The sequence below is a fragment of the Anomalospiza imberbis genome, chromosome 1, assembly GCF_031753505.1.
Source record: "Anomalospiza imberbis isolate Cuckoo-Finch-1a 21T00152 chromosome 1, ASM3175350v1, whole genome shotgun sequence".
In the NCBI taxonomy this organism is placed as follows: domain Eukaryota; kingdom Metazoa; phylum Chordata; class Aves; order Passeriformes; family Viduidae; genus Anomalospiza; species Anomalospiza imberbis.
The window spans coordinates 143,588,009-143,615,626 of NC_089681.1; the positions used below are offsets into that span (position 1 = coordinate 143,588,009).

General features: G+C 35.9%; 1 protein-coding gene across 3 annotated transcripts in view; it reads right to left on the reverse strand.

Annotated features, from left to right (window-relative positions):
- UBE3C (ubiquitin protein ligase E3C) overlaps positions 1-27,618 on the reverse strand; it is a 70,564-nt gene that overhangs the window by 23,858 nt on the left and 19,088 nt on the right. For all 3 annotated transcript variants that reach the window (XM_068174474.1, XM_068174495.1, XM_068174485.1), the window contains 11 exons: positions 26,686-26,906; positions 26,250-26,404; positions 24,262-24,449; positions 17,132-17,218; positions 16,323-16,480; positions 15,546-15,778; positions 11,686-11,790; positions 10,772-10,859; positions 7,345-7,442; positions 3,988-4,120; positions 2,960-3,207 (listed from right to left, as the gene is read on the reverse strand). In XM_068174474.1, coding sequence (XP_068030575.1) covers positions 2,960-3,207; positions 3,988-4,120; positions 7,345-7,442; positions 10,772-10,859; positions 11,686-11,790; positions 15,546-15,778; positions 16,323-16,480; positions 17,132-17,218; positions 24,262-24,449; positions 26,250-26,404; positions 26,686-26,906 — 1,714 coding nt within the window. The remainder of the gene's footprint in view (positions 1-2,959; positions 3,208-3,987; positions 4,121-7,344; positions 7,443-10,771; positions 10,860-11,685; positions 11,791-15,545; positions 15,779-16,322; positions 16,481-17,131; positions 17,219-24,261; positions 24,450-26,249; positions 26,405-26,685; positions 26,907-27,618) is intronic.

The following is a 27,618-nucleotide window of genomic DNA, read 5'->3' on the forward strand; positions in this document are numbered from 1 at the left end:
TTGCAGCAGACCACTCAAGAAGCAGCATGGAGAAAACCCTCATTTAATATTCTCAGGTGTTGCTTCCAAATTTCCTTGCTTTGTTGCTTCCTGGCAGCCTGTCAAAAAAGCACTTTTTGTGTTCTCCTGAGCCAGTTCCACTACAACCCAAAGGTGCAGGAGCAGAGTCTGCACGTGGAGAGATTTTTAGTGCAGCCAGAACAACAACTACTGCACTTGGAAAGGAAGTGGAACCAAACCAGGAGCCTGCCCACAGCCCAAAACTACCAAGAGAGCAAAAGGATCACACCCATCCTTCTGGGACACCACTTGGGATAAGAAGACTTTACTTTGCAGAGGAAAACAAAGAGGGTTTGGGGTTAGAACTCCTCTGCCTGAACATTCCTGACAGCCCAGGACACCCTTGGCTCTTCAGCAAATCCTGGGGCTCGGGGAGTGCCAGCTGTGCTTCCAGTGGGCAACACTGAGAGGTTCAAGTCTCTAACCCCTCTGGCTGTAGGAGACTCTTACCAAAGGTGTGCACGGCAAGCTGAGCTTTAAGGAAGAGAAAGGAAAAGGCTTAAAAGGCACCAGTGTTAAGGTAATATTTACATTTCAGAGTAAAGTCACTGACAGTTGAGAAATGTAAACTTTGGAAGTGTTTGAGTAGCTGCTGTTTAAGCAAACTCATTTCTGTTTTTTTTTTAAGGATGATTTCAAACAACATATGCAATTACATGATCACACAGTATTATTTCTACAAGACCTTTTGATCATTCAGTGACTACAAAAGCTGCATGAACAAGCTATGCATTTTGTACATAGATTTTAATTTCTTCATTACCTAGAAAGATACGCAAAAGTCAGTAATTTATTCAGGATTAAAATTATTTACATTTTCAAATGTATCAGTTTTCAGTATATGTTATATATTTTCAGATGTTTCTGCTTCTGAACTGACCAATTAACAAAGAAGATGCCAAGCTGTTAGAAACTTCCTGATGAGAAGAAAAACTGAATTAGGTGTAACTTTATGGTGCTGAAAGTTAAATGCATTTGGATATTAGTATGAAGTGGTTACCAAGAGACAGAGAATTTCTATAAATTATTATATTTTAATGTATTTGTTTTCTGATAACATTGAAGCTTCTTACGTGAGAGTTCTTGGTGGCAGCACTCTTTACATACTTATTTCCACAAATAAGAAATTGCTGTGGATGCCTGATTGCTTCCGTTGCATTATATCTACTTTGTTTGCAAAGGGGCTTTTAATAATTCACTATTGCTCACAAATAACACTGTGCAAAGCATAAAATGGACACATTTTTGAAAATGGATGAGTGGGTATTCAATAACCTAGCCAAGATCACAATACTGGCAGGTTTTGAATAGTATGGTTGTGCCTTATCTTTCTGTTGAATTCATCAAGTCTCTAAATACACTACTAAAAGGTGTCTGTGCACCTGGGCAAAGGTAATTAAGTAGCACTGTCAATTCTTACCTTATCTACACATACTGCAAATACAAAAACAATTTATGCTTTCAAAATGCTAAATAATAGATTCTCTGATTTTAAAAAACAAAAAACTCTACTTGTAGCACTCTGTGAGATTAAACATATTTTGCAACTTCTGTCTCTATGCTAATATCTGAAATTCAATTACAGAAGGCAATGCGTTGTTTTGATACAGAAAAATGAAGACTCAAAATTACAATCTTTTTTTTTTTTTAATGTTTCAAGCTTTCCCTGACAGTTGAGCCCTTCCTAGATATACATAAAACATTTTTGTGGTGAAGTAACCCCCTTAACAATACCACAAGTGTTTGCTTTCCCACTCCAAAAATCTATACATGCAGAAAGAAAATGAAGCTTGGATATATAGTATCAGACATAATTACCAGCTGTTGTATTAGTACTGAATCCATCTCCCAACAGGAGTGGGAATATCACTCCAAGATTATTTATTGAAATGGCCAATTTGTAATTTCCATTCTTTAGAAATTTGGATATGGCAGTAGCTGGGATGCATTAGCAGGGTATTTGCTGACAAAGAGGCAGTTTGATCTAAATCAGTTGACTGGCAACTCCCAAGCACAGCACTGATTCAACAATTCACTGTTTGCCAACAATGTCCCTTGAAACTGCTTCCAGCTACACTACACAGACATCCAACTGCACATCAAACCTCACTGCAAGGCAGCAGTAGGATTTTAGCCTCCAAAATACTGCAGGCAGTTAAATGGGACTTTTACATCTTAAATACCTTCAGTATTAGACAGCTAAGTAGCAGTTAATACTTTTTTCTGAAATGGAATTTGTATTCCAAATTTTGTTTCACAATTATTAGCTTTATAAAAATTATTATTTCAAGTGCTTAGAATGAAATAGCCTCTGTATTAAACCTGACCATAAAAGAAAATTGAATGTAATTAATGTTTGTAATGGTTTCTGTCTTTGTTCCTCTCCCTTCATTTTTCATCTAGTTCAACAAGCATCTATTAGCCTTTGAACATTCATATCACCGAATTATCAAGCACTAAAACTCAAGAAATATGCAAAATGTACAAAATCCCAAACAGAATATGTGGAAAGTAGTTTGCATGTGCCTCTTAAGTATGGTAAATGCTGATGGCAAATTTTAAATGCTACCACAAATTGTATACCTCATACAACTAGTAACTGTTTAAAACATTCATTTCATATATTCCAAATGATGGAAATGTAAATTGCAGTCATATTCCTAAAAGCTCCAGAATGAAAATCAAGGATAACATGAATTTCCTGTACCCCCCGAGTATATAATTTATTAAAATCAACCAGAAATTTAGTAGTAATGTTCATACCCAGTATGTGAAAGTTACTGTCTCTCAAGTCTGGGAAAATCTTTGTTTTTTCCCATCCACTCCTCCTAATTAGAAAAAACATTACTGAAGAATTTCAGCACTGCTATAGCTTTGCATTACAGAATGCTGCTTTTACCTTTCCAAGCATTCTCCCAAGGAAGTAGTAATGTCGGGCGTATGAGTCTCCAACGAGCATCTGTGCAGCAGGGTTAGGGTAAAGCAGTCCCTCATTGGTGGTCTTAAAAAAACCCTGGTTAGGGTTAAATCCTGATTTGAGGAGTTCATTCAGAAATTCTCTGAAAATTCCACCACCATCAATACCAGCTTCATCAAGACCGTGTGCATTAAGCAAGTGAACACGAATGCGCTTTTTTAGGTCAGGTTCTGCAGGGAAAGGAGAGGGACAAACTCAAATGTAATTGTCTGCTTCAGTTTTGTATGGCTAAAAACACATGTAACTATACACACAAACCATACATGCTAGAATAAAATTTGACCTAGTAAACAGTAGCAAAACTCTTATTACTAGCTTGAATTTTGGAATATTCAGTTTGTGAAACACTCAATTTGTAGAAAAGATACTGTCTTAAGAGTCAACAAAAATAAAAAAGAAGTGGATAATACCATAGGTAGGGAAAGAAAAAATATCCAACAAATATTGAGACCTAGGAATAACTTGAAAATTGTATTTATACAAAATACTGTGCGTGCAAGATCACACAGATTCACATGAATATGTGATTTAATTTAATGTAGTAAAATTTACAGTACTACATCCCATTATCAAAAGGAGCCCTGCAATACTATAAGACACATTCAATCAAGCAAATCCTCTTCAGTCCATAAGTATTTCTTGGCCAAGATTACTAAAGCAGATAATATCTAATTAATTACACAGAAAAATATACTAATTACAATTATTTGGACAAGAAAATGGAAAGAAAAGCACCAAAAATAAGTGGTAAGAGATCATTTAGACTGCAATAATCAGAAATAATATGAGCGACAATTACTTCTGTAAAAACAAGGAAATTTAACTTTTAAGAACTTTCACATCTCAGAGCTGATATACCTACAGCATACCAGTCAAATAAGCAAATATGGAACTCCATGGTAAGAACAATAAAGTGTTGTAACAAGCTGATAACTTAACTGCTAACCTACCATTCTCAGGAGAAAGTTTATCATAAGCATCTTCATAAATATAATTTCTTCTGATAGTGACATTAATTCCATCCAAAAATGGCCCGTCTCCTTGAACTTCTTGTTTATCAGCATAGATCAGTCTTTGAAAAATCTGTTTAAATGAGTGAAAAGAGCAATCATGTCATTGTGCAGATCTAAATATTCAATGAGAGATGGTTATTCACTACTGTTACTATCCTTTGAGCTGCCTCTGGCACTCACTTTCAAGTTGTCTTCTCTCTCATTGAGCTGCAGAAACTTAATACAGAGCCATGACCCATGGAAGGGGAGGAGGGGGACAGAAATGCAAAGAACTTTTCTGTGCTAAGATAACATCCTCAGTTCTTTCTACATAAAGAAGCACATCCACAGACATTGTGCCAGTGCTTCCAGTTTCCTCTCCCTAACTTTCAGAGTTCTGAAATGCAAAATATTCAAAAATAAATGAAAAATGTCCCATGAGTATTTTACACACACAGAGGTTATTCTCAATACTGGTAAATAATTTTTTGTTGCTGTTTCCAATGGTCAGGAAAATTCCCAGTAATAAGAAAATAGGTATTACTTCCCCTTGTATAAGCAGTGAATAAATAATTCAGATTAAAATCATGGATATTACTGCCATATTAAAAAAAAAGAACCAGAGCATCATAAAAATTCAAAATAATTATGCCAGGTGAAGTACAAATTGAACTTCACACTGTCCATTTTCAAGTCTTCACAACAGGAACCTGTTCCCCTGAAGAGTAACTGCAGCTCACTGTGTTTCTATGCCAAGATAGCTTGGGAGGGGGTTGCCTAATGTATAGTAATATTCCCTCTATCCAGAGAGTGTAAGTTTAGTATATTCTCTCTTGCCATCATTCTCATATTCAATAAATAGTCTTGCACATTTTCCAAGGGATATAATCTCCCAGTAGTAAGTCAGACCATTTTTTAATGAAAAAGATTAAGTAAGAGTCCTGCAGGGTTTTTTAAGAACAACAAATTTACCATGAAAGAGGAAATCTGACCACAGCAAACAGAGTAAGGTCTCAAATCTACTGTTTTTATGTGCAACTGTTGCTAGTGGAGAAGATACTTTCCAACCAGGAAGATTACAGTACAGACAAAGCAGGAATCTTTCCTAAGGTATACAGCAGGAAAACAAGCGAAAATAGTCCTAAGCTGCAGAAAGAGAAACAAGGGATGGACACAAATAAAAAAGTTCATCATGGGAGTGATTAGGTATTGGAAAAGGCTACATAAGAGTTTGTGAAATCTCCATTTCTGGAGACAGTCAAAACTCATCTGGACAAGTCCTTGTGCATGCTGACCCAAGTCTGAAGTTATTCTTGTGTGAGGAAAGATGTGGACTAGAGTACCTCCAGAGGTCCCTTCTGGCCTAAATTTTCTACAGTTTTATACCATCAGGACATGTAGTCACAGGCACCTTTTTTATGTACAGAGCATGAGAATATGCTCACCACCACTCTCCTTCCTGAAGCAGGCCTAGATACAGTTTATTAATTATTGTTACCCAACTCCAGATGGAAAAAATCACCTGACATTACATCTCATAGCAAAACTTTTTGGTACTGACTCCCTACATAACCCAGTGTTCATGGGTATGTTAGTCCTGAAAATGTGAACTCTGATGCACAACTGAAGCATTTGCAATGACTTCAGACAAATAGAGAAAAACAAGCAAGGCTGACTGAAGCACACACCACAGGCAAGCTGACCAAACTATGGCCAAAGGAGGTGAGAAGCAAGGCACTGCTATAAATTGGATTCATTACCTCCCACAGACTGAAAGGTGCACCCCAATGTGCCTTAAGGCTGAAGGGGAAAACATTCCCTGGGGCCAGAAAGCTGAAGAGCTTACCATGGAACTGGACTCTGCAATTGCTAGTTAAAGTATCTGTTATCTGGTAAGTCAAGGTAAAAATGGCATGAAGAAGTCAGAAAATGAAAGCGCATATGAACAACCCCACACAAGCAGCACTGAGCTTACCATATTAAATTACAGAGCAATAAACAGCGACTGACCAAAAGGAAAAACAACCCTTATTATGGTCATGGTGTTTTCTTCCCTTATTGCAACTTGCTCTGTAGAGGCAGTGGGAGACTCCAAGGAATGCTGACTCCCACTATTATACAAAAAGGACTGTACACATTTCTTCCAAAACACAGTGTAGCAGGATCTCCTCTTTGAACTACAGAACTATCAGTTGCAGCTTTATTCTTAACTCCAAGCTCTCATGCCATTGTTACTTCAGTTTTTGTGATAAAAGTACACAAGGTTCTATGAATTCCAATTGCACCAAAAAAGGCTTTATGAATTCCAAAAACATAGTATGTATGCATCTCAACACAGCTTTAAGAAGTCCACAGGTTGGAAGGCAGTGACTAAGTCATGACATAGAGATCCTTGCTTGAGATCAGTTCCTATCATTTCCTATCATTTCCCTGTAATCCTAGTGAGGGATTGCCATAAAGTAATAAGATGTTTTCTTGGAACAATTGTTTCACAAAAGCCTGAGAAAAAAACACACATTTTCTACCAAAGCTGCCTCTGTCTGTTTTGACAAAAAAAGACTGACTTTCCCTCTGGAATTACTCTTCATTCCCTTGATGGTGTCTTGAAACATAACATTTCCAAGACAATTTAGGGAGCAATTTTTAAATAATTGATATTGTTGAAAACAAAACCAGTTTTTAAAAAAATGTGCTTAACAGAAAAAAAAGCTTTTAGAATATTTATGATGCAAACTGAAATAGGTAATAGAACTAACAATTACACATATAAAATCTCAAAAACATTCAAAAGCAAATCCAATCAATCAAGTATAAGAATCTTGCAAGCTTTAAGCTGTACACTCTATTAAAGTTCAGCTACTCAGCTATGAACGCAGGAACTTAATCTCTAGGTGTTAATTTCCTAAAATGGAGATCCATAACCTCATTGGAGCAAACCCACCCAGTGCTCCCGAGTCTCCAGCTGTGACCCTGCACTCTGGTACAACACACAACTGGCCGGTGCTGTGCCAGCACAAGAGTGCAATCATGTAGAGCCATCTCTGCCGGGACTGCAAACTGCTCTCAGCTGTCAGAATAAATGTTCCTAACTTTAATGCAAATATTATTAAGGGCAACATAAGCTGGAAGGTAAGAAAGAAGTCAGTAACTTCACATGTTCAGTTGCTGCATGAGTACTGCAGAAAACCAGTGCAGACTGTCATATCCTTCTGTAGAGAATCCATCCAGTTTCTACTTCACTAATTGCTCTTTTTACACTTGCTCAAAACAAAAAACTAAAAACACCAATTGCGTATTAAATTAGAAATTAGGTACCTTTACTCTTTCTTCAAAAGGAACTACAAAAGGGAGCTCTGTCAGAATTGCAAGCTGTCGTTCTTCAGATACAGAAAGAGGTGCTGGTTCCAAACCCACTTAAAATAGAAATAATAATTTTAAAAATTTTCAAAAGAACATTTTTAAAAACAATTTATTTTGTATCAAGTGACTCAATCTACTTTGTATAAAATACATACATTAAAACAGTTTATTTACTACATACTCACTCAAAGCCTTAACTTTCTTTAAACATTATCTGCTACAGGCAAACTAAAATATAAGAAGTGAAAACACACAAATCAAAATGCATATAAAAACATGCATTTCTGTACCTCTATTTTATTCAGAAAAAAAATCTTCTTATTGACATTTTAGATTAGGAATTAGGAAAAATGCATGATATAAGAAAATTAGCAACTGTGATGATTTAGAATTTTCATTGCAGAAATATACAATATTCCTATTCTGATGCTCAGAATAGCTTATACTTATTGTGCTTTCAGTTACATCATCTAGTTTCAGTCAAGTCATTTTAGGTAAAAACCTTAAGAATTAAACCAATCTAAGGAAACTAACAGAAAGATAACATTTATTTAAATGAGTTTTCTCTCCTAACAGCAAAGTCACAGCGACCACATTAAATCCCAGTGACTGAAGAAACAATGAAAACAGCATCAAGAACCTGTATAATGTATTTAAGACAAAAATCTTGGACAAGAATTCAAGTAGCCACATAAGAGAATCTCATTCATGCATTTCCCAAAATACTGCGCAGCTCCTTTGAACTCACAGGGCATTTTTAGGAACCAACTCAACTTTTGGTGACGCATAGTAGAAATGACAATCCTGCTCTAACTTTATGGGAGGAAACTCAGTCGGTGAGTACATATCTGACTGTAAATTAATTCAGTGCAGTCAGTATTGCTCACTGACAAGCCACTGTGGCCAAAGGTCCACCTGACTTCAGTCTACAGAGGTAACAACACCCACAGCTCCTTGGTTGTTTCATTTTCATGTTTAATAACCACCTCTGAAAAAAGACTCCAGAGTCTAGACACATAGAGTGTATTACCAAATAAGTAAATGCTTCATGTCACTACCCTGCCTGCAAGTTTTTGTTTACAGTTTCAAGGTTTTTTCTTTGGCTTCTACCCATGGTGACAAGCATCTTCTCCAATCTTCTGGACGGAACACTTCAATGTTCTTTTTTTGTTTGTATTTTAAATCCTCAAAGCACTTTAAGTAGGGATATTTTAAGACCAATTTAATAGGATATGACCCTAAACATCACTAATCTTGATATATACTTATTGGGAGCAGGTTTCAACATTGCAAGCCTTTGGAATTTCTAATAAAATGCTGATTTGTGATTACCTTTAGTTTACTTAGTAAACATTTTTAATTAAAGTCAATGTATGAAGCCTATTAAGCTAACAGTTAAAATCATTTAAAATGAAAAGTGCATGTACAGCAAAGGTAAACTACTACATGACTTCGACAGTTCAATTATTTCAGTCAATTAGTCAATTTTATCTGCATTTCTCCATCACAGCTTCTTTCTTTAAAGAGAAATATGGGATGGAGTCATCAATACAGAGGGCATTTAGAACTCACAAGTCTGCCATTTAAGTAAATGAAAAAGCACAAATAAACATGACCATATGTGATTCAGCAGTACTTTCATGCTAATTGGCTTTAACCCATATGGAGTCAAGAGGGATTAAACAAGTCATGTGCACATGGTTACCTGCTTGTTTTCACACATTCATGTTGACTGCACTTTCTTTTTAGCCTGACTGCGTATGAAAATCACATTTACATGAACACACTGTGCCATCTTTCCTCACCATCTCGCCTCCAACACACCTCTTGAGTTCATCAGCTGAACTTCAACTTTGACAGAGAATAGGAGATTCAAAAATACCAAGTGCTGTGAAAATTTTCAATGGGCCAGAGAGGAGAAATTCCTTTAGCCTGAATACAGGCACAGCCAGAAGAGCAGTGCTCAGTGTGCCAGCTCACCTGGAGCCAGCCAGGAAAAGGAGGACACACAGCTGCTCACACCAGCACAGCACAGGCACTCCTTATCCCCCAACTCCCCACACCAGGAGAAGCATGAAATGGAGGGAACTAGGGCCATTTGGGGAAGAAAGACCTGGCAGAGAGCTCAAGGTAGTGTACGTGTGAGGGCAAGGAGAGCAGGAGAATGTGGAAGTGATAAATGTGGAATAGGTTTGGCAGTGGAGAACATCCAGACAGTATAAACAGCTGTGGAGAATCATGTAGGTCAGAGAAAGAAACAAGGATTGCTGATGTGGAGAAGTGGTGACTTCCAAAGAAAGAAACTAAACTGGAAAAATATATAATCAATAATTCTCAGCAGTACTTGAACTGAGCCAACTAGTTATTATCTGGCAACTACACTAATAAGGTAATCAAAACAAGTTTTTACCATCATGGCTACTCAAATAAAAATTATCACTAGAAGTCTTTAGGTTTCAACCCTGGCCAAAGCTCTTAATTCTGTACAACCCTACAGCAGCATTCAAAGGCTACAGCCTCTCCATGATCTACTGGATCTGGCTAAACTAACTCAAGCAGATTGCATCATCTTGAAAGAGAGTAAGGTCTCCTGTAGATTAATCATTTTGCTACTTAAAGGCTCCATTTAAAATTCATTATTAATTCTGCACAAGTGCCAGTGATTTAATGATTCTTTTACCTGTTCACAGAGGGGTAAAATTCTAGAATAGTGAAGCTGAAAAGGTATGAAGAGCTGGAAGAAACAGACTGTCTACATGAGAAAGCACATTGGAACAATCTAGTGTAAATTTACCCTGACTGCTAAGTTTGTCCCACTCTCTAATCTTTCTCTGCAAGTTCCATAAAATCCTGATATTTTGAGTAATTCAGAGGTTTACATTTCTGCCTTATCTAATTAGACACAGTATTTATAAACAGGAACTAATATTTACCATGCAAAGCCAGTTTGTTACAGTTTAATACATAACAAAAAGGTTTCTTTATATTATACAGTAAAAGCAAAATCTCAATGCTTTACATCTTCTGCAACTGTATTAATTTTCTGTTCTATGCAACTGCCTTTTATACATATTAATACATTATTTTAATAACACATCATTTCTCCACCTCATCATTTCCCCTCATCAATGCCAGCGGAAGCTTGGGCAAAGAAATTATTAAATTAAATAACATGACATATTATAAAGATATACACACATGCATACAATAACACAATTTTTAAAAATATCTTAACCAAAATTATGAAAGACTGTCTTGCTTTTGGTTAGCAAGATTTTACTACAAAATACTCAACTGAGTTCTAGAAAAGACAGATTTCTTTGCATAAGGCAATCTCTTATTTTGACTTAGCACAGCTGAAATTGCATGGACAGTGTCTTACCATCCAAAGTAGACTGCAGTGGTCCTATTCTCCCCATCCTCCTGACTCTCCAGACATGTCTGGCTGATGGCACATACAGCTGGGTGACCTCACAAATTAACAGGATTTCACAGTTAAACAGGATCTAATTACACATTACAATTTACTGCTGCATACTAAACACACAGAGTTGTCACATGCAGGAGTGTCTGAACACCTCAACATCTTCATTTCTGCTGATCCTTACACTCTGCCTTGCAGGAGAGATGCACAATTAACAACAGTAAAATATAAATCCCCTGTATTTAAAAATACCACACAATGTTACATTCAGTTCTAGTATTTAGGACACTAGAGAAGCCGACTTTGAATTTTGAGATGTCAAATATTCTGTTTATTTTGTATTTAGCATGTGTCATGATTCAAAGGAATCTAGTCCAAAGGAATCTAGCAGGTATCAGCTTTTTCTTTTGCACACACATGCACACTTTTTGAGATCAATGTCATTTTTTTCAAAAGCCCTTAGAAAAATAAAGTCATTTCTAGGTGAGGTAAGTACAGAAAATGTTGCTTAATTTTCTTTTATTTTGGAAAAGAATTTTCCCTACTATACAGCAATTACTTTATTTAGGAGTTTTACTATGAGAAGATGCAACTAAATGCTACCAGGTTTCCCATTTTCCTCTGCTATAAATGCCAATGGTTTACACTCTTACACTGTAGGGCAAGTTCCCCTTTATGGATTGGAAATGTGCTTTAACATACAAATTTCTTAACAGATGCCAGACTTACATTAGAGAAAAGCAATATTATTTCAGGTTTTAAACCATATAATCTGTGCAACATCAACATCACTAATACTGTCAGGAATCAAACACTTCACCACTGAAAATTTGGCACCTGTAAGGCTTTGTGGGAAAGGATATGACTCTTACCTTATCTGCTTTAATGTTTTCTTGTTCTGAGAGCCAGTGATTTGGTGGACAGAAATTTCTCCTTGTATCCCTGGATTTCAACATTTTCACTAAGTTTGTGATGACCTAGGTGTCAGAAACACACACATTCAGAATACATTTAGCACTGTGAATGAAATTACATAATTCACAAAGAAAAAGCTTGCTTTTAAAAAATCAGTTACATATAAAATTGCCACTTATTTTTAGCTCACAAAAACTTGCTGTTAGACTTAAATACCTTAGAATGAAATTAAGTAACCATGGTTCACTTGCAAGACATCAAAAACCCTGGCTTATGAAAGTCTCAATTCAAAATCTAGGAACCAGGACTACATAGGATTTAGTAGTACTGTACACCTAAATTGCTGCATGCCAGTTCAAGGAAACCCAAACAAATCATTATCAACATTAAACTACTTATTTAAATAAATTACACCAAATCAAGTATACACACAATGTATATTAGGTATGTATATAATGTTCTTTTAACTTCCTAGCAAAACTGAGAGGCTGAGAAAAATTGTTATCAGGGTCACTAGGGTATCTTTGCAATTTTAGTGTTTTTCCTGGCAGTTTCTTCCAATACAGAAAAACAAAAATAAAAGTGAGTAGAGAAACCAAGCTAACAAATTCTCCACCTCAAGCAGAACTGCCATACTCCGCTGCATGCCTTCTGTCCAAAGCTGAATCAAGTTCACCCACCAGTACATAAAACATAATTAAGTGTAATCAATACAATAGTAAATTACTAGGCTAAAAAGACATTATCACTGCTACAATGAACAGCCATCTGTTTGGCAACTTCAAAGTACAGCACCTGAAAAATGAGTAAGAAAAAAAGTGTACACTCTTCTGAAATAATCTTGCTAAAAGACAGTCTTAATAGACCGGTGTCAACAGTAACAAAGTTCAACGGGCCTTCTAAAGGATTCTGTGTCTAGATGTTAAACAAAAGAGCTTTTAACATCCAGTTTTTAAGGTAATGTCTTTATTCAAGACAGAACAAAGAATGCTATTAAGTGAACTGTCTGATTACATGGGAATTTTCATCACCTTTTCCTTATAAAATTTCCCTTATACATGAATCACTGAAGCTCTCTGGTCCCATTACCACTGTAAGTGAGGCAAACATTTTTAAAAATGAAAATTAAATCAGAAAAGACTATCTACATGAAGACCATGAAAATACAATATTTTACAAGCAAGAAACCTTAAAGGAAGCTGAATCAGATTAGGTGAAACTGCAGTTTTTCCTGCAGAATGTATGGGTACTGAGAACACTAACCCAGCTGCCACCCCAACTCAGTATTCCTTTGTAAAATTTTCCTAAGTATGTATTCCATGGAAAGGGAAGATGTACCACAATAAAAAAAACATTAAAATGGAGGTTTCTTTCCAATAAACTGTCCAGTGCAAGCAATACTTAAAACTAAAATTCAGCAAAATTAGAAACTTGATTTCACAGGATTAACTCAAGATAGTGAAATAATTATTTTGTTTAACAAAATCCCTTTTCATATCCTCATAACTTCAGATTTTCTGTGGAATCTGTAACAGTTGACTATACTATTCATCATTCTACCAAGCCAAAAATGGGGGATTCTGTTGAATGAAGACATTTGCACATGTACATCTTACCAAAGACCTCCAATCTGTTAGCAAATATGCACATCATTGTTAGCAGCCTCCCTGTTTCCAGATCTACCATTACCTTGCAGAAGTAAAGCCTGTATTTGCATGTATGTATGTGTGTGTTTATATATATGTATAATTTCATTCACTTCATATATACACATATGTATTTCATTAGACACCAGAGACATGGGAAATACACAAAAGAAGTGAGGAGTTAAAAGCAAAAAGAGAAATTAAAAGCACAGATGATAACGGAGTACTGTGCCTTTTTTCCACCACCATCTTGCAAAAGCTTTAGCAAAGATAAATCCCATATATTTGATAGATATATTTGACATAGTGCAAAAGAAAGAAAAAGCATTTTCTACTTGAATTCATAACTAACTACTTTAGCTTCGTTTTAATGATTTGGAAGAAGGTACTGCTGCCTGCTTACTGGCAGAAGCAATTTTGAAGCTGCTGTCAGGAAAGTCTCAGTGCTATACACAGGAGTCTTCTTGATGACATTAACTTTAGCCACATTCAAATTTTATCTGTAACAACAAATATGCTTCTGAAGAAGTAAACAAGGAAAGCTTTGCTATTATCTTCTTTTTGGGGTAGAACTGGAGCCTTCCAGATACCCTCAAGACTTATATTTCCAATTCAGCTGATGGAAGACAACCCTGGCTCCTGAACATAGTAAGAGTTTTGACACCCAGTTTTGACAGTTCCACTACAAGTTTCATTTCAGACTGCCAAAGTGGGACAAAGTAACTCTGAACTTAGAGTGAATGACAGCAAAATATGATCAAATTTACCTGAAATACACCAACTTACACAAAGATTGATTAAGCACAACAAACTAAAGCAAACGAAAAGGAGGCGGCATGATACGAACTGCATGCATAAAAATACCCCCGGTCTGACATCTTTCTCAGAAAAAATGACATATTGGGGGTTTCATTAGTGACCTTTAAATCAAAAGTTTATTTGGCAATTTAAAGACAAGTAATTAAATTACATTGTGAAAACATATATTAGATCAATCTGTGCAAATTACAGGTTCAGTGGTGCATTAGGACTGTATTCAACGCAATCAAAACATTATCAGTTACTCTCACTGCTATTAATGCTTATGCTCATAAGTGAAATGTGTTGTAAAATCAGGCAGAATAGGCTGGATAGAGGCTACCTTAGACTTGTAGAATGAATAAGCATTCCTTAATTAGCCCATCAGGTTAAGTGCAAGCCTTAATGGGCCTTTCCTAAAGTCTAGCATGACATCTTTCTCCAAACATGGCCAAGAAGAAAGTTCCATTAGCAATATTAATACAAGCTTAGTTGATCATTTTCATTCAATTAACTTCTTTCAATTAAATAGATAGCTTGACAAAAGCAGTGATAAAAGACCTGAAGGGACAGCTGATGACTCGAACTGAACATTAGTGTGCGAGAGGTCGCCAGTATTAAACAGACTGTAAATCTAGCATTCAATTTGGAAAATGCATTTCTTCTGCTCCCACTTCTTTAATGAGCAATTTTAGCTGACTAGATGTGTTTGCTGCAGAATTTTCATGACAAGTCAAGCACTCCTTTTTTTCAGCAACAGTTATATCAGAGGCTTTTTTTTTCTGCTATTTTCAGCTTCTCTTAACTCCTATCTTAGCTAGGATGCCACGCATAAAACCAGCAGAAAAACACTGGTAGATACCCAGAAAGAACACACATTAAATTGCTAAGCCAGATTCACCTTCCCTTTAGTATCCCAGCAAACCCAAAATGAGGAATACCAACAGGTTTTAGGAGAATACCAAAAAAATCAATACAGCATGGTTCCAGTACAGTGAAGTCTCTAATACAGAAGTACCTGAGTAATCATTAGATTTTGTTAGAACTTCACATCTATACAAAGTTATGACAACATGCTTAAGCACCTTGGTTAATGGGAGTCCAAGTTAAACCCCACATTTTACACAGTAATTGTTTTATAAACAAGACAAACAAGAAAACTAAGAGTTGACAGAAGGAAAAAAAAAATTTGTTACAGTTATCAGAATTTAGTTACTTGAAGTTTAGCATATATGCCAAACAGCAATCTTCCCAAATCCATATTCCTTGTTGCAACAGCAATAAAATTAGAGGGGAAAAATATCTAATTTCATATCTTCAGCAGAATCATGAAAATTTTATTCAGCTATGTTCTGAAAATTAACACAATTTACCTTGAATAACTGAATCCACCTTTTCTGTTCTGTCTGTATACATTGCTGCATTTCTGTGTTTTTTGTTACTCCAACACTTCGAAATGCTGCAATATATTCCTCACGAACCTCTGGTTTTGTTTCTGGGTAAGCCAACTTTATGATTCCTAGACATGCATCTCGAAGGCAGCGGGAGAGTATTACAAGCTCTTCTAGAGTAAAAGGCATCATTGATGATTGTCTTTGACCTACAACTATATGAAACACAAGCTTAAGTTTCCTTAAATTACTTTTAAAAACCCTAATTATTTAATTCAACTTTAATATTCACACAAGTAATCTAGAGAAAAGAAACATCACCCAAAAAAAGAATGAGTAAACATTTAGAAATGAGATCAAATCCTGGGATTGTGTGTAATCACAATTATTTTAATTACAATATCCCCCTGATCTCTTTTGTGATTCCTGCTATGTTAAATTTATACATTAAACTGCAGGTTCAGTAGAAGTTTGCTCTCTTCACTAACTCATTAAAAATTATCATGATTAAGAACTTCCATATCAGACCTTGTGTAAAGCTAGGGTTCCCAAGGTGCAGACCATTAATTTTTCTCTCTTTTTTCTAAGTGCAATCACCATAAAAGAGCCAGCTGACAGCTGAGTGCTCAGGGGACCATCAGCAAGCCAGGCCAGAAGATCCTTCCTCCCAGATGTCAGCAAATCATTGCCCAGGGAGCTCTCCAGCCTCACACAAAAACATTTTACAAAGCACTGCTATTTAGTATGCTTGAAACTCACCTTCTATTGGGTCACCAAAGAATTCATTATCATGAATAGAAATAAGTGAGTGACTAAACAAAGAACTGAAAAGGTAGAAGAGAGGGATAATTCGGCTAGAGTCCTCTAAAGACATTGGAGAGCCTCTTGAAATCACTTGAAGGAGTGGCACCATAGACCTTAAAATACAAAATGCAGTGTAAAAGAGAGGATTAATAAAATACTCTATGACAGTAATACCTTCAGCTTTCTAGTTAAACAATGTGGTAGTAGCTCCAACAGCAATATAACAATGGTGTTTTCAGTTAAAGAACTATTATTTCCAATTGTTGGAAAATAAGGTTACTCTTCACAAGTTCTTGTCACTGGTACCTCAGCGTCCCCATGACAAATTAACTTGGGCATTAACTAATACAGACTGCAGATACTTTGGAGACACAAAGCAAAGAGAATAATTCTCTGCATGCCAGCACTGAACACATCTGTAGGTCCAGTGCCTCAGCTCCTAAGATGCTTCTGCTACCATCTATTTCTGGACTAGTCAGAGCACGCGAGATAACACCCACACACTTGGCACTTGAAACCCACCCGGGGCTTCAGTGTTTGTTACACTGATGCTTGTAAGAACTACAAAGTATTAAAGTCATTTTAAATAAGTATTTTTTGTATCCTCTCCAGTTTCCAAGATTTTGCTCAGTTTCGTGAAATCACAGGAGTTAAGTAACCATACCTCTAGCTGTCCCATTCCATTTCCACTAGATATGCTTTATTTTAACAAGACATCAGTTCTATTTTAACAAAGAATCAGTTCCAAATGGTACAATACATACCCTGTAATCATCCGTGTAGTCATTGAAGATATCAAATACCAAAGATGCCTCAGGAATCTGGCATTAAAGGCTAAACTATAAAGAAGCCTGCAAGAAGAAGTTAAATTAATTGGGTCTTCCAAAATACTCAAAATTCACAAAACACAATGTTTCTATGAGAACTTTTCAAGTCAAGAATTTCTCAGAAATTAACAATTTAAATTAACTTTTTCCACATGAAAGGTCCCATTCTGATCAAATGTGGTGAAAGCCCCAAAAACTGACAACCAAGCATATACAACCTTATACCAAAGAAAACAACTTTCCTCATCCCGGCAACAAACCATACAATATAAATAACAGCTTTGATTATCTCAGCAACAAAACATACAATATAAACCCACATTTCCAGTCTTTCGCTGAATTCAACATATATTAATAAAAATAACATAACACTGAATGATTATCTGGTACCTTTTAAATTCTAATATAGAAAATAACACCAAACTAGTTAACAGGTCACTTCTGTGGTTCCTACGATAGCAACAAACATAGTAAATTTTTGCAAAAGGTAGATTAAAATACCTTAATTTATGTCAGAACTATAGCAATTTTACTTATATATTCAGCTTGGCAGAGAGAAATAGAACATCAATGGAACAGTGTCAGGACTGCTATATGTACACTAACCCATCTGCAGACTGAAAATTGTTTATTGTTTGAAAATTTCTTACTATTTTGTAAAAGTAAATGTGTAATTTCACAAGCCAGTTATACACAGGACTGACTTTAACCACATTACTTCAGACATGATTACAGTATCAAAAACCTTTTGTAGAAATGAGAAATAAAAGGCTTCTGGAAACTAAAAATCATCCCTAGCATATTTTCTTCCCCTTGTAGGAAACAACATATGAGACAAAATCATTTGGAACAATGTCTTCTAGGAACCAAACCGGACTTCACTGACTAAACAGTCATTTTTTCAGGTATCAAAGAACATTACTCAGTTAATTTTTCTAGATGCTACTTTCCTAGGTCTCCTAATTCCTATTAGGAAGTAAGTTAAACAAATACTGGGATAATATCTCTCAGTGCCCAATAATTTTGCAACATCAAAATTCTCTGTGACCAGGCATAGAAGAGATAGGAGGCTGGGAAATGGGAGCAGGGAGGGGAGACTACCCGCTGCCAGAAAACTAAGTATTTATTGTGGACCACGTGGAAATTAAATTTTACCAGATGGCAAAAGGAAAAGAAGCACACATTTCATTAAAGAAAAAAGTAAAATATCAAGAAAGGCTTGAAAACATTGGAGAATGGTTTAACTCCCACACAAGAAGACCTACACAGCCTCTCACAAACGCTCCTGAGTCCTGGCTGGCTGCTCCTCCTGCTGCCTTCCCACCAGCACAGCCTCAATGCTGAGCCCACAGCCGGTCCCTTCCTCGGGCTCCCAGCTCACCTGCATCCCCCAGAGGCACCTGCACACACAGGATCCGTGCTGGGATAAAGCAGCATGAGCCAGGCAGAACTCCTCACTGAGCACACAGGATCATTTCACAGGTAGGGGAGTTTTGGAAATAGACTAGGGCCATGCAGAAAAATGGGAAACGAAACAAGCAGCCTTGAGTTTGCAGTGTGCCTCTTTGAATTTTAAATGCACAGATCACTATGTTTAAAAAGAGTTGGGAGCTTCACTTATTTCAAAGAAATTGCACATTGGGAACATTACCAAGTCCAAGTCAAATCTGAAGCAACTGTAAATAATGCCAGTTTAAGATAAGCTTTGCTGTTACATTAAATTCTACTTTAACTATGTGGTTTTTTTGAAAGAATTCAACCTGAATTTGATACATGAGAATTCTATTCCCTTCTAAAGTCACATTATTTTGACATTTGGTGAAAATTATGCATTAACATGTAAGGACAACCTTATCATACCTAGCTAATTTAGAATAAGGATTTGTATTTTAATGTTTAAATATCTGAATGATAGCTCAGATGGCTTAGTTTCCAAAATGAGAAATTTCCTCAGTGACCTTCAGTTTCCAGCCTCATATTTAAAATGAAAAGTAATTTTGCACCTTGTCTTCAGGTCTCGTGCAGCTTCCAAGGAAAAACTTGTTAATTTCACAATCATCCCTGGAAATTATGTAACAGTTTGAGCAGAAATGAACAAACATTATGGACAATGAACCTATCATAATGTAATTCATTTTTTCATTCTAGCAATATTCAGCAGTAATGAAGGGGAAAAAAGGACAAACCTTAAGAGCTTACAATAATAACCTTTGCCTAAGTTTTAGCCATTTTTATTCCATATCCGTGATTCAGGCAGTCAATTGTATCAACTGCTCTGTTTCATGGCTCACTTCCAGAAATGCTGAATTAATTCAACTTTCACACTTCCCTTTCCTGAAAATCTGGTTAAGTACAAAAATGCACATTAGGTAGAAGATGGCACCAACAGCCTGTTTCATTAACATGAAATAACTGTAAATATGAAGCAAATGAATTCATCTGTTCTAAAGCTTCCATTCTAAAGTTTCTGTGCTGTGCCCAGAAAACAAACACAGAACAGCAAACTGAACACAGAATGGTGAATTGGGCCACGTGTTAAAAGAGATTTGCATCGCTAGATTCACCTGAAATTTAACCCATTGCAAAAGTAAAGATGGCAGAAAAAACCAGCTACCTTCCCACTCCAAGTACAAAAATTGGCATTCAAAGTTGAAAATCACAACTGTGACCAAAAAAATACAAAAAAGAAACCTACCACAAAATGCATTTAGCTACACAAAATCAGCTGTAATAAAGTTTCAGAATTTTTGGTTTCACACTGACAAAAAAAAAAGTGTGAAAAACAAAAAACAACTAAGTAAAAAAAAAATCCTTGGAGAATCAAAACACGTCTAAATCTACCTTATTTGATCTTTTTCCTTGGCAGATAAAAGATGTTCATCTGTTTAAAAACAGCCTTTGCAGGCAGAGCTACATTAAAATGACACAGTGCAAAAATTCCTGATAAACTGCAGAAGAGTATAGCGATGGCCTATACATCCTGAGGAAAAAGCCTTATGAATCCACAAAGTTTAGAGATCAGCTAATATAAAGCTTGGGTGTCCATACAGTCTTGACCATTTTTTCCTTTAAAGAAAAAAAAAAACCCAACAAAAAAAGAACTAGAAATAAAAAAGATTACAGACATTTTGACTTTTATGTAAACCTGTAAAATCTGACTCAGGGGTTTCATTTTCAATATTTGCATCGGTCTAAAAAACCCAAACAGCTAAAATTTAAATTCTTCATGTCCGGAGGTTTTGCATTTTCTTGAAAATCTCATCGAATGCCACCAAGTTCTTTATTATGAGATCATTATACATGTTTTATATAATGGATTCATTAATAGATTTTTCTGTAGAGTCCAATATTAAGATTTAGCACAGTCATCTGGAAGAAAGAAACATTTCTCTGCTACCAGAACAGATAAACTTTTTTCAAGTGGAAAAACACACAATGCCTCAACCTCAGGCTGTGACAGAGTTAAATTCACTTCCGTGATTCCTGTTAAGTATCAATTTTAATCATACCAAATTAAATTATCTGTTCCCAAAAGTAAGTACAAAACGATCATTTATTTAGAACCTTGTTTCTCTCTCTAGGTATCTAATTGTCCACAAAGGCCACATGATTTATGTCTACTTGCCAGATTAACATTTTGGGCACCTCTGGTTTAAAAAAAGTGTCAAATTCCTCCTGTGCAGTGGGACAGATTAAATGACCCATTAAGCTTAATTTAGCTGAGGCACCACTACAAGTTAATTAGTTAAAGGCAAGATTTTCAGTCTAGGTCATAAATTGGGCTCAGTTTCCCACTGAGACCATTTAAGTTAATGAAGAGAATACAGCAGAATGAGAGGAGCTCATACAGCCTGCGACAGGTCACTGCTGCTGGGGCAGCAGATTCTGTCACCGCAGCACTGTGAGGTGTCACAGGTATGAGACAGCAGTACAGTCACTGGTAAATAAACTGTCCTGATCTTTAGGCTGCTTTATCATTCTACCTCTGTTTGTATTGGACCACGAACATAAAGCAATGCTTAAAAAAAGAAGATTAAAACTGCATATGCAATGATTTTGGCTTTAGGAAAAACACAGCAGTGTCAGAACACTGCCCAAGGAATGACCCCAACAGCCCCAAGTAAAGCCTGGGTAGCTTAGCACACATATGAAGACATGCTGCTCAGATCACACCAGAGCGGCATTTGCCAAAAAATGCTGAACCACAGGCCAAGATGAGCAGTTTCAGTCATTAAGCAGCAGTGAGAACAGGGACTGTGGAGCTGTTAACCCAAGGGGAACAAACTTGGGGCACCGGCCAGATACTGACAGCCACTGACGTCCCAGCACCAGCACAGCTTCCACCACCATTTAGCACTCAGCTGAAATAAAGATGAAGGCTAATTACACCCCAAAATACCTTACAGAAACAGAATATACTTATTTAAAGCATCAGTTTGATGAAAAAGTCTCACAAGTCTCTCTGTAAGAACTACAGTCCAAGACACAAGTTTTCTTTTTTTTTAGTGTATCCAATAATATGTAACAACTTCATAGTGAAAAGATTAAAGCCACATCCTTTTTGAAAACAAGCAGAACTCCCAATGGCTCCTTTACAATCAGGATTTGATTTTACCCCTCTAATCCAGCCTTCTGAACACAGGCTATAGGTTTTTTGTTTTACATTTTACATTTTTCCTTGTATTGTGACCTTCTTTAATTTGGCTTGATTGTCTATTTCCAGAATTATTTCAGAGTTCATCAAAATTCCTAATAACTAACCCAAAACAATGTGTTTTTTCAGCTATCCACCTCTGGATCCCACCACCCTGTCTAGAGCATCAGAAAATAACTTTACAGGCTTTCTCCTTTCAAAACTACATTATACTTGTGGGCATCTTGTTAAGGTCTTGGTCTCTGTTACAAAACCAAGGAAAATACTGAGTTGATTCAGCAAAACCAATGTTCCTAACACCACACAGTATCACCATTATCAGCCAAACTATAAAAGTACTGAGAAGCCTCAAAAAAAAAAAAAGCATTCAGCTTTAACAGAGTGACACAAGTCTATATTCTGAAATTCTCATCATTGTCCAAGAAGGGAAAAAACCTCAGAACTATTAAAACAATACTGAGATATTTGTTACTTGCTCCCTTCTAAAGCCTGTGTTGATCTTAGCCCAATCTTCTTGTTATTGAATAATTATTTTCAATCATTACTGTATTTATCATCCCATTTTTCAGATTTGAAGCTTCTGTTTTTATCATTATATCACAGATGCATATGCTATTAAATAAACTAAGTCTTTTTAACAACTCCTATTTTAAACCATTCAACCCAGTATGATTTCAAACACAAAATAAAAGAGCATTATTAAGCTCTTAGCATAGACTAAAAATAATTTGAGATAAATTATTTTTGCATAACTATTTCTGTATGGTTTTATTAAGTAGATATACTTCACTCTGGATATTAAGTAATTTAAATTTTCAAAGTAAGTGTAGCATCTTTCAAAAGACTATCATTAAACTTGATAAAATTATTTGGACATTTAAAAAAATCACCAGACAAATTAAAAAAGTGAAACTTAATGACAAAATGTCTTTTAATTATCTTTTTAAATTCCACAAATAAGCATCATCTGTCCTTCAAAAAACACTCAAAAATTATGTTTAGAATAGCTGCTTGGTAAACTAGGCCAGGTCTAAAATGCACTGAGAATAGGACAAAAGACTGACAGTTGCTGAAATGATGATCCCTGGCAAACTCAGCACTTACAGCTGACTTCTAAGTCAGAACTAGTAATTAAATGTTTACTTTAATTTACCCAATATCTGTGTAATTTAAGTTCATTTTGACCACAAAAGTAATTGCACTGGTATTACTGACAGAAATCTTAGTATCTACTACTCATTTCTAAAATTCAGCTATTCAAAAGTCACGATTTGTAAATTATTTTCTACTAGAAGATGCTGAGTAGAACTTTCATAACTCCTGAATTTATCCAATGTGTAAATAGCTTGTTATCACAAATAATTGCCAAGACCCAACAGAGCCTCTCAGAGGAAATAGATGCCATACTCATACAATTAAATTTTGGTGACTTCTTTATTCATTAAACACCCTTTTCCACACCGTTCACCAGCAAGCCTCCAGTCAAAGCAGTGATGCATTTAAGCTCAGTAATTACTATCCAAGGCAATGTACTACTTGCAACAATAAAGCTGGCACACTAATTCAACTGCTGCTATGATCTTCAGGTCTCACATCCTGCTCTAATGCAATTAGTCTACAAAGAACTAATTACCCTAATCGAGCAATCACAGTTTCACTGACATCTTACTTCCTCTAGCACCTATAAACACCATTGGGCTAAGATAGCACCTAATTAGTTTTCTGTATCACTGTTTACAATGCAGTTTGAATTATTTTTACAACATTCCCTGAATACTTACTTTACTACCAGCAACTACATAGGTACTCAAAACTACATGCACCAGAACAGTGTTAATACTTATGGGTCTCAGTCTGATAATAAAAAGGTCAAAAATCTTCCATTGTTCTGACATTTGTGGTTTGCAATCTTTGTAAAAGAATACTGAACAAAAGAACATGTCCTTTATTTTCCTCTCAGGTGCCAAACCCTCCCAAAACAACAGCGATTTTCAATAGTTAGGAATTATTTTGATTTGTAGCAATAGATTTTGGCATATATTAAAGAAGGGTGTGAACTAATTGGTTTCAGTGCTCAGCTAGCCAGAGAGACTGGGGAATTCAGAGCACTGAATGTTTTAAAAACAAGGTAGTCCAATATCTACTAGAATGATACTCACACTGTGTAGGAGCAAGGGAACAGATAAATTGCTCAGAAGAATCTTGAGAGGGCATAGTGAATAGCAAGAAAAGTAAGAAACAATCCACTCTTTGGTTTGCCTGGAATTACTGTTTAAATTCTGAAATTCTACTTTATTTCAGCTAGTTGTAAAAGAAAACACATAAAAACTCCACAAGGAATTTAAAACAAGTCTATCTAAGAAAACTAATTTTAGATATGCTACAGCTCAAGATGACTATTATTTCTACTTGCCTGACTTTTGGCACCATCATTCGGTGTTGTACCATTAGTGTGTGGCAAATTGATGCCATCAGGGTAAAGACCTCTTCACTGGCTGAATCTCTCCAAACCATGTTCAGTAGAGTGTTTGTCTGCTGCTTTGTGTCCAATTTCTTGAGGCACTCCTCAGTTATGTACTGGACTGATATTCTCCCATCACCCTACAAACATATCCAAGGAAAGTTTACTCTTAATTCTTTTTAATGATATCCCCTTTTCAATTAAAAAATACTTCTTCCAAATTTAACTAGAATGAAGTTTTCTTGTCCAATAAATAAAACAGAAGCACATATGTATATCCCAGTTTTTAAAATATTAGATCCAAGAGCCAACTTAAAGCCCCAGGCAGGTTAAGTGTTGAGCTTTGGCATCCATTCTTCACTGAGGTCAGTGGAAATACTGCCTTTACTGTAAGTATGCTCTGTAACACTTGCATACAATTAGGCAAAATCTCTAACTGGCATGAAACATGTGAAGAATCATCTCTTCTCTGCTGACATCAGTCAGCGTTGGACATGAAACCCAGAAATGGATGTTGACTCTAAATTCCTTTATAAGTAGTATTTTCACATTCACAATTCTTGGGTTAAAAAATTACAACAAAATTCAGGGTGGTCAGTACCAGCAGTGTGTGAAGAGGAATGCTTTCTCTTGGCATGCAACTGAGTCCACCTCAACCTTTTCCTAATTTCCTGTCTTTATCTTGCCCCCAGCTGAGCAAAGCTGTCAGGCTCATTGAAGGACACAAGTTAACCAGTTATAAATTTTTTTAAGAAAGAGGAGTTCCCCACCCACTCACCTTTTTTTTTTTCAATGGTAAGACAGGCATGCATGAAAATACAGAATACGTTAAAAAAAATCACAGGAGAAACACACGAAAAACCATATTGCAATAAATAATATTATTTATATAAAGCCTACTCAGAGTATATTTTTCTAATTTACTAATATATGAATTAGTGTAAATTATCTGTGAACAGAAATTACTGCTTTGTTTTGACCTAATCACCTCCTAAGTATCACCAATCTCTAAGCCACAAGTAGAATCTGCCAATATTTACATTGCACACAGTGTGTGTGCCTGGCAAAGAAAGTATTTTATTCACACTACACTGGTAAAGATGTTGGTGTGACAGTAACATGCAGCATCTAAAAACACTCAAGTAAAAGGCTGCAAGTACTCCCTGGCAGCATGGTTCTTCCTAAGTTTTTTTTTTTTTTAATGGACTTTAAACATGGTGAAATTTCTCACTTTCTAGAAGGAAAGCATGCACACTATGTCCTGTGAATGGCTGTGTCTTCTGAAAGATTACATAAAGGCCAGTTAGAAACTGCTGAATTTACATCTGTCCAACTTTGGTTATTCAAAGCTTTTATATGAGTAGTAGAATGCTAAAGTCAGCACAGATTTATTCTATTTATAAGTTTAAACTGTAGTGAAGAAGTTCTATGTATAACAGTGTCTCAATGTACTATTACAGAAAGCAGGTGTTGGTTTCCCTTTGAGGGCTTTTGAGTTAGTGGGCATATACTGATCTGTTCTACAGGATAAAGACCAGTTATTTCTGTGAGAAAAAAAAAATGAAAACACTAAGCTGGAGTATCAGTCTGTTTCATGATATCTCAGCATCATTGTGGACCTAAAGAATACAGAGAGTAAGAAAATCTCTGTAAAATACAAATGTAAGAAGGCAATATTAAGCCTTTTTTTTTTAAATAAAAGCTTTGCACTTTCACAGACATGTTATCTACAGTTTCAGATTATTATTATAGTAGGGAGTTTGCTTTAATGTAAACAATCAGCTCCATTTGCTTGCAGGGAACAGTCATCAATTTTTAAGAAGCAAACAGGCTCCCTTCTACACCTATAGAAAAATACTGGACTTAGAGTGATCATGTTTTTGCCTATCTTTGCTGCTGCTGCAGCACAAATCCATTCCCAGGAATTCTGCACTGCTTACCGGTGTAGCTGTCATTTTACTGATCTCTTCATCCTCATCTTCAGAATCACTGTTTGCATCTTGACAGTTTGTACCAGCAGCAGACACAGGCAGCTGAGAGAGAAAAGTCTGGAGTACCCTCAAATACACAAGAAGTCCTTCCTCTGAAAGGGATCCTAGAGTACATACATAGAAACAAAACGTCATCAGTGAGATCATAATGTGCTATAAAAAATATTTTACCAGAAATACCTGACCAAAACAAGTTATACCAAATCTTACCAAATTAGTGCATTTTTATAATGAAAAGGGTAAGAAGAGGTAACAGAACAGATCTCTCCAACACTTTTATCCACAAATTGTCCTTTTTACTTGGCAACGAACCATGATGAAGAAATATGTAACATATTAATTCCAAAATGAAGAAACCAATGAATTGTCCACTCAGCTTGCTCACCCAAATATGTTTCTCCAACTGTTAACACAAAGTAGAAAAGCCATGGGGCTTGATCACTTCTTCTTGAACATCCACTTTCTGCTAATAATAGTGCATTCAGAAAGAGTTCGTAAGGGAAAATGGTCTGCACATCAGCAAGCGCTGGAATGATGAAATGGAATATCTGATCTGTAAAAGGTGCTGCCAGAAACTCCTCTGTGAAGGCTGCAAAAATCTGCTGCCTGAAAGGAAGAAAAATTGTTGCTATAGAAAATACAGGCAAAATTTCCCACAACTATACCAATGGAATAATAGATCATTTTACAAATATGAACACATCCATCAAGGGGACTGCAAAGATGTGCTCCATTAATTCCATCCTAGGACATCAGATTTCTCAAAAATTAACTTCTTATACTAAATCCTCTTCCTAATGATCTTACATGCAATCTTATCCTTTAAACTTTTCATGAACTGGAAGAAAACTATTCTGAAATAAAATACATTTTTTATAATACTGAAGAAAAAAATACATCTAAAAAACCCCTTTTACACAAAATCCTATTGTAACAAAAACACTACTGCATGTGATACAACCTGAATTCATCTTCCCTCTATCTACTTACCTGACTCTTTCTGCTTGTAAGCTGCCTTAGTAATTTCTCTCCATAAACCTCAGCTCATCTGTCACAAAGTTCTTTTGAACTCTAAAATTCTTTTCATCTACCCTTAGCTGCATCTCTGCTCTCATCTAAATTTTCCACACCCTCATTCCTGTGTACTGATACTTGCTATTCTCTGTGCTCTGTTTATTGCAGCATTCAGCATTTTATTGCCTTTTTCTTAAAAACACCTGAAACTACATTGTTTCAGTGATGTACAGTGTTACCAAAAAATCATTACTATACAAATAAATCAACAAACTGCACTGAAAGAATGGCTGGACACTAGACA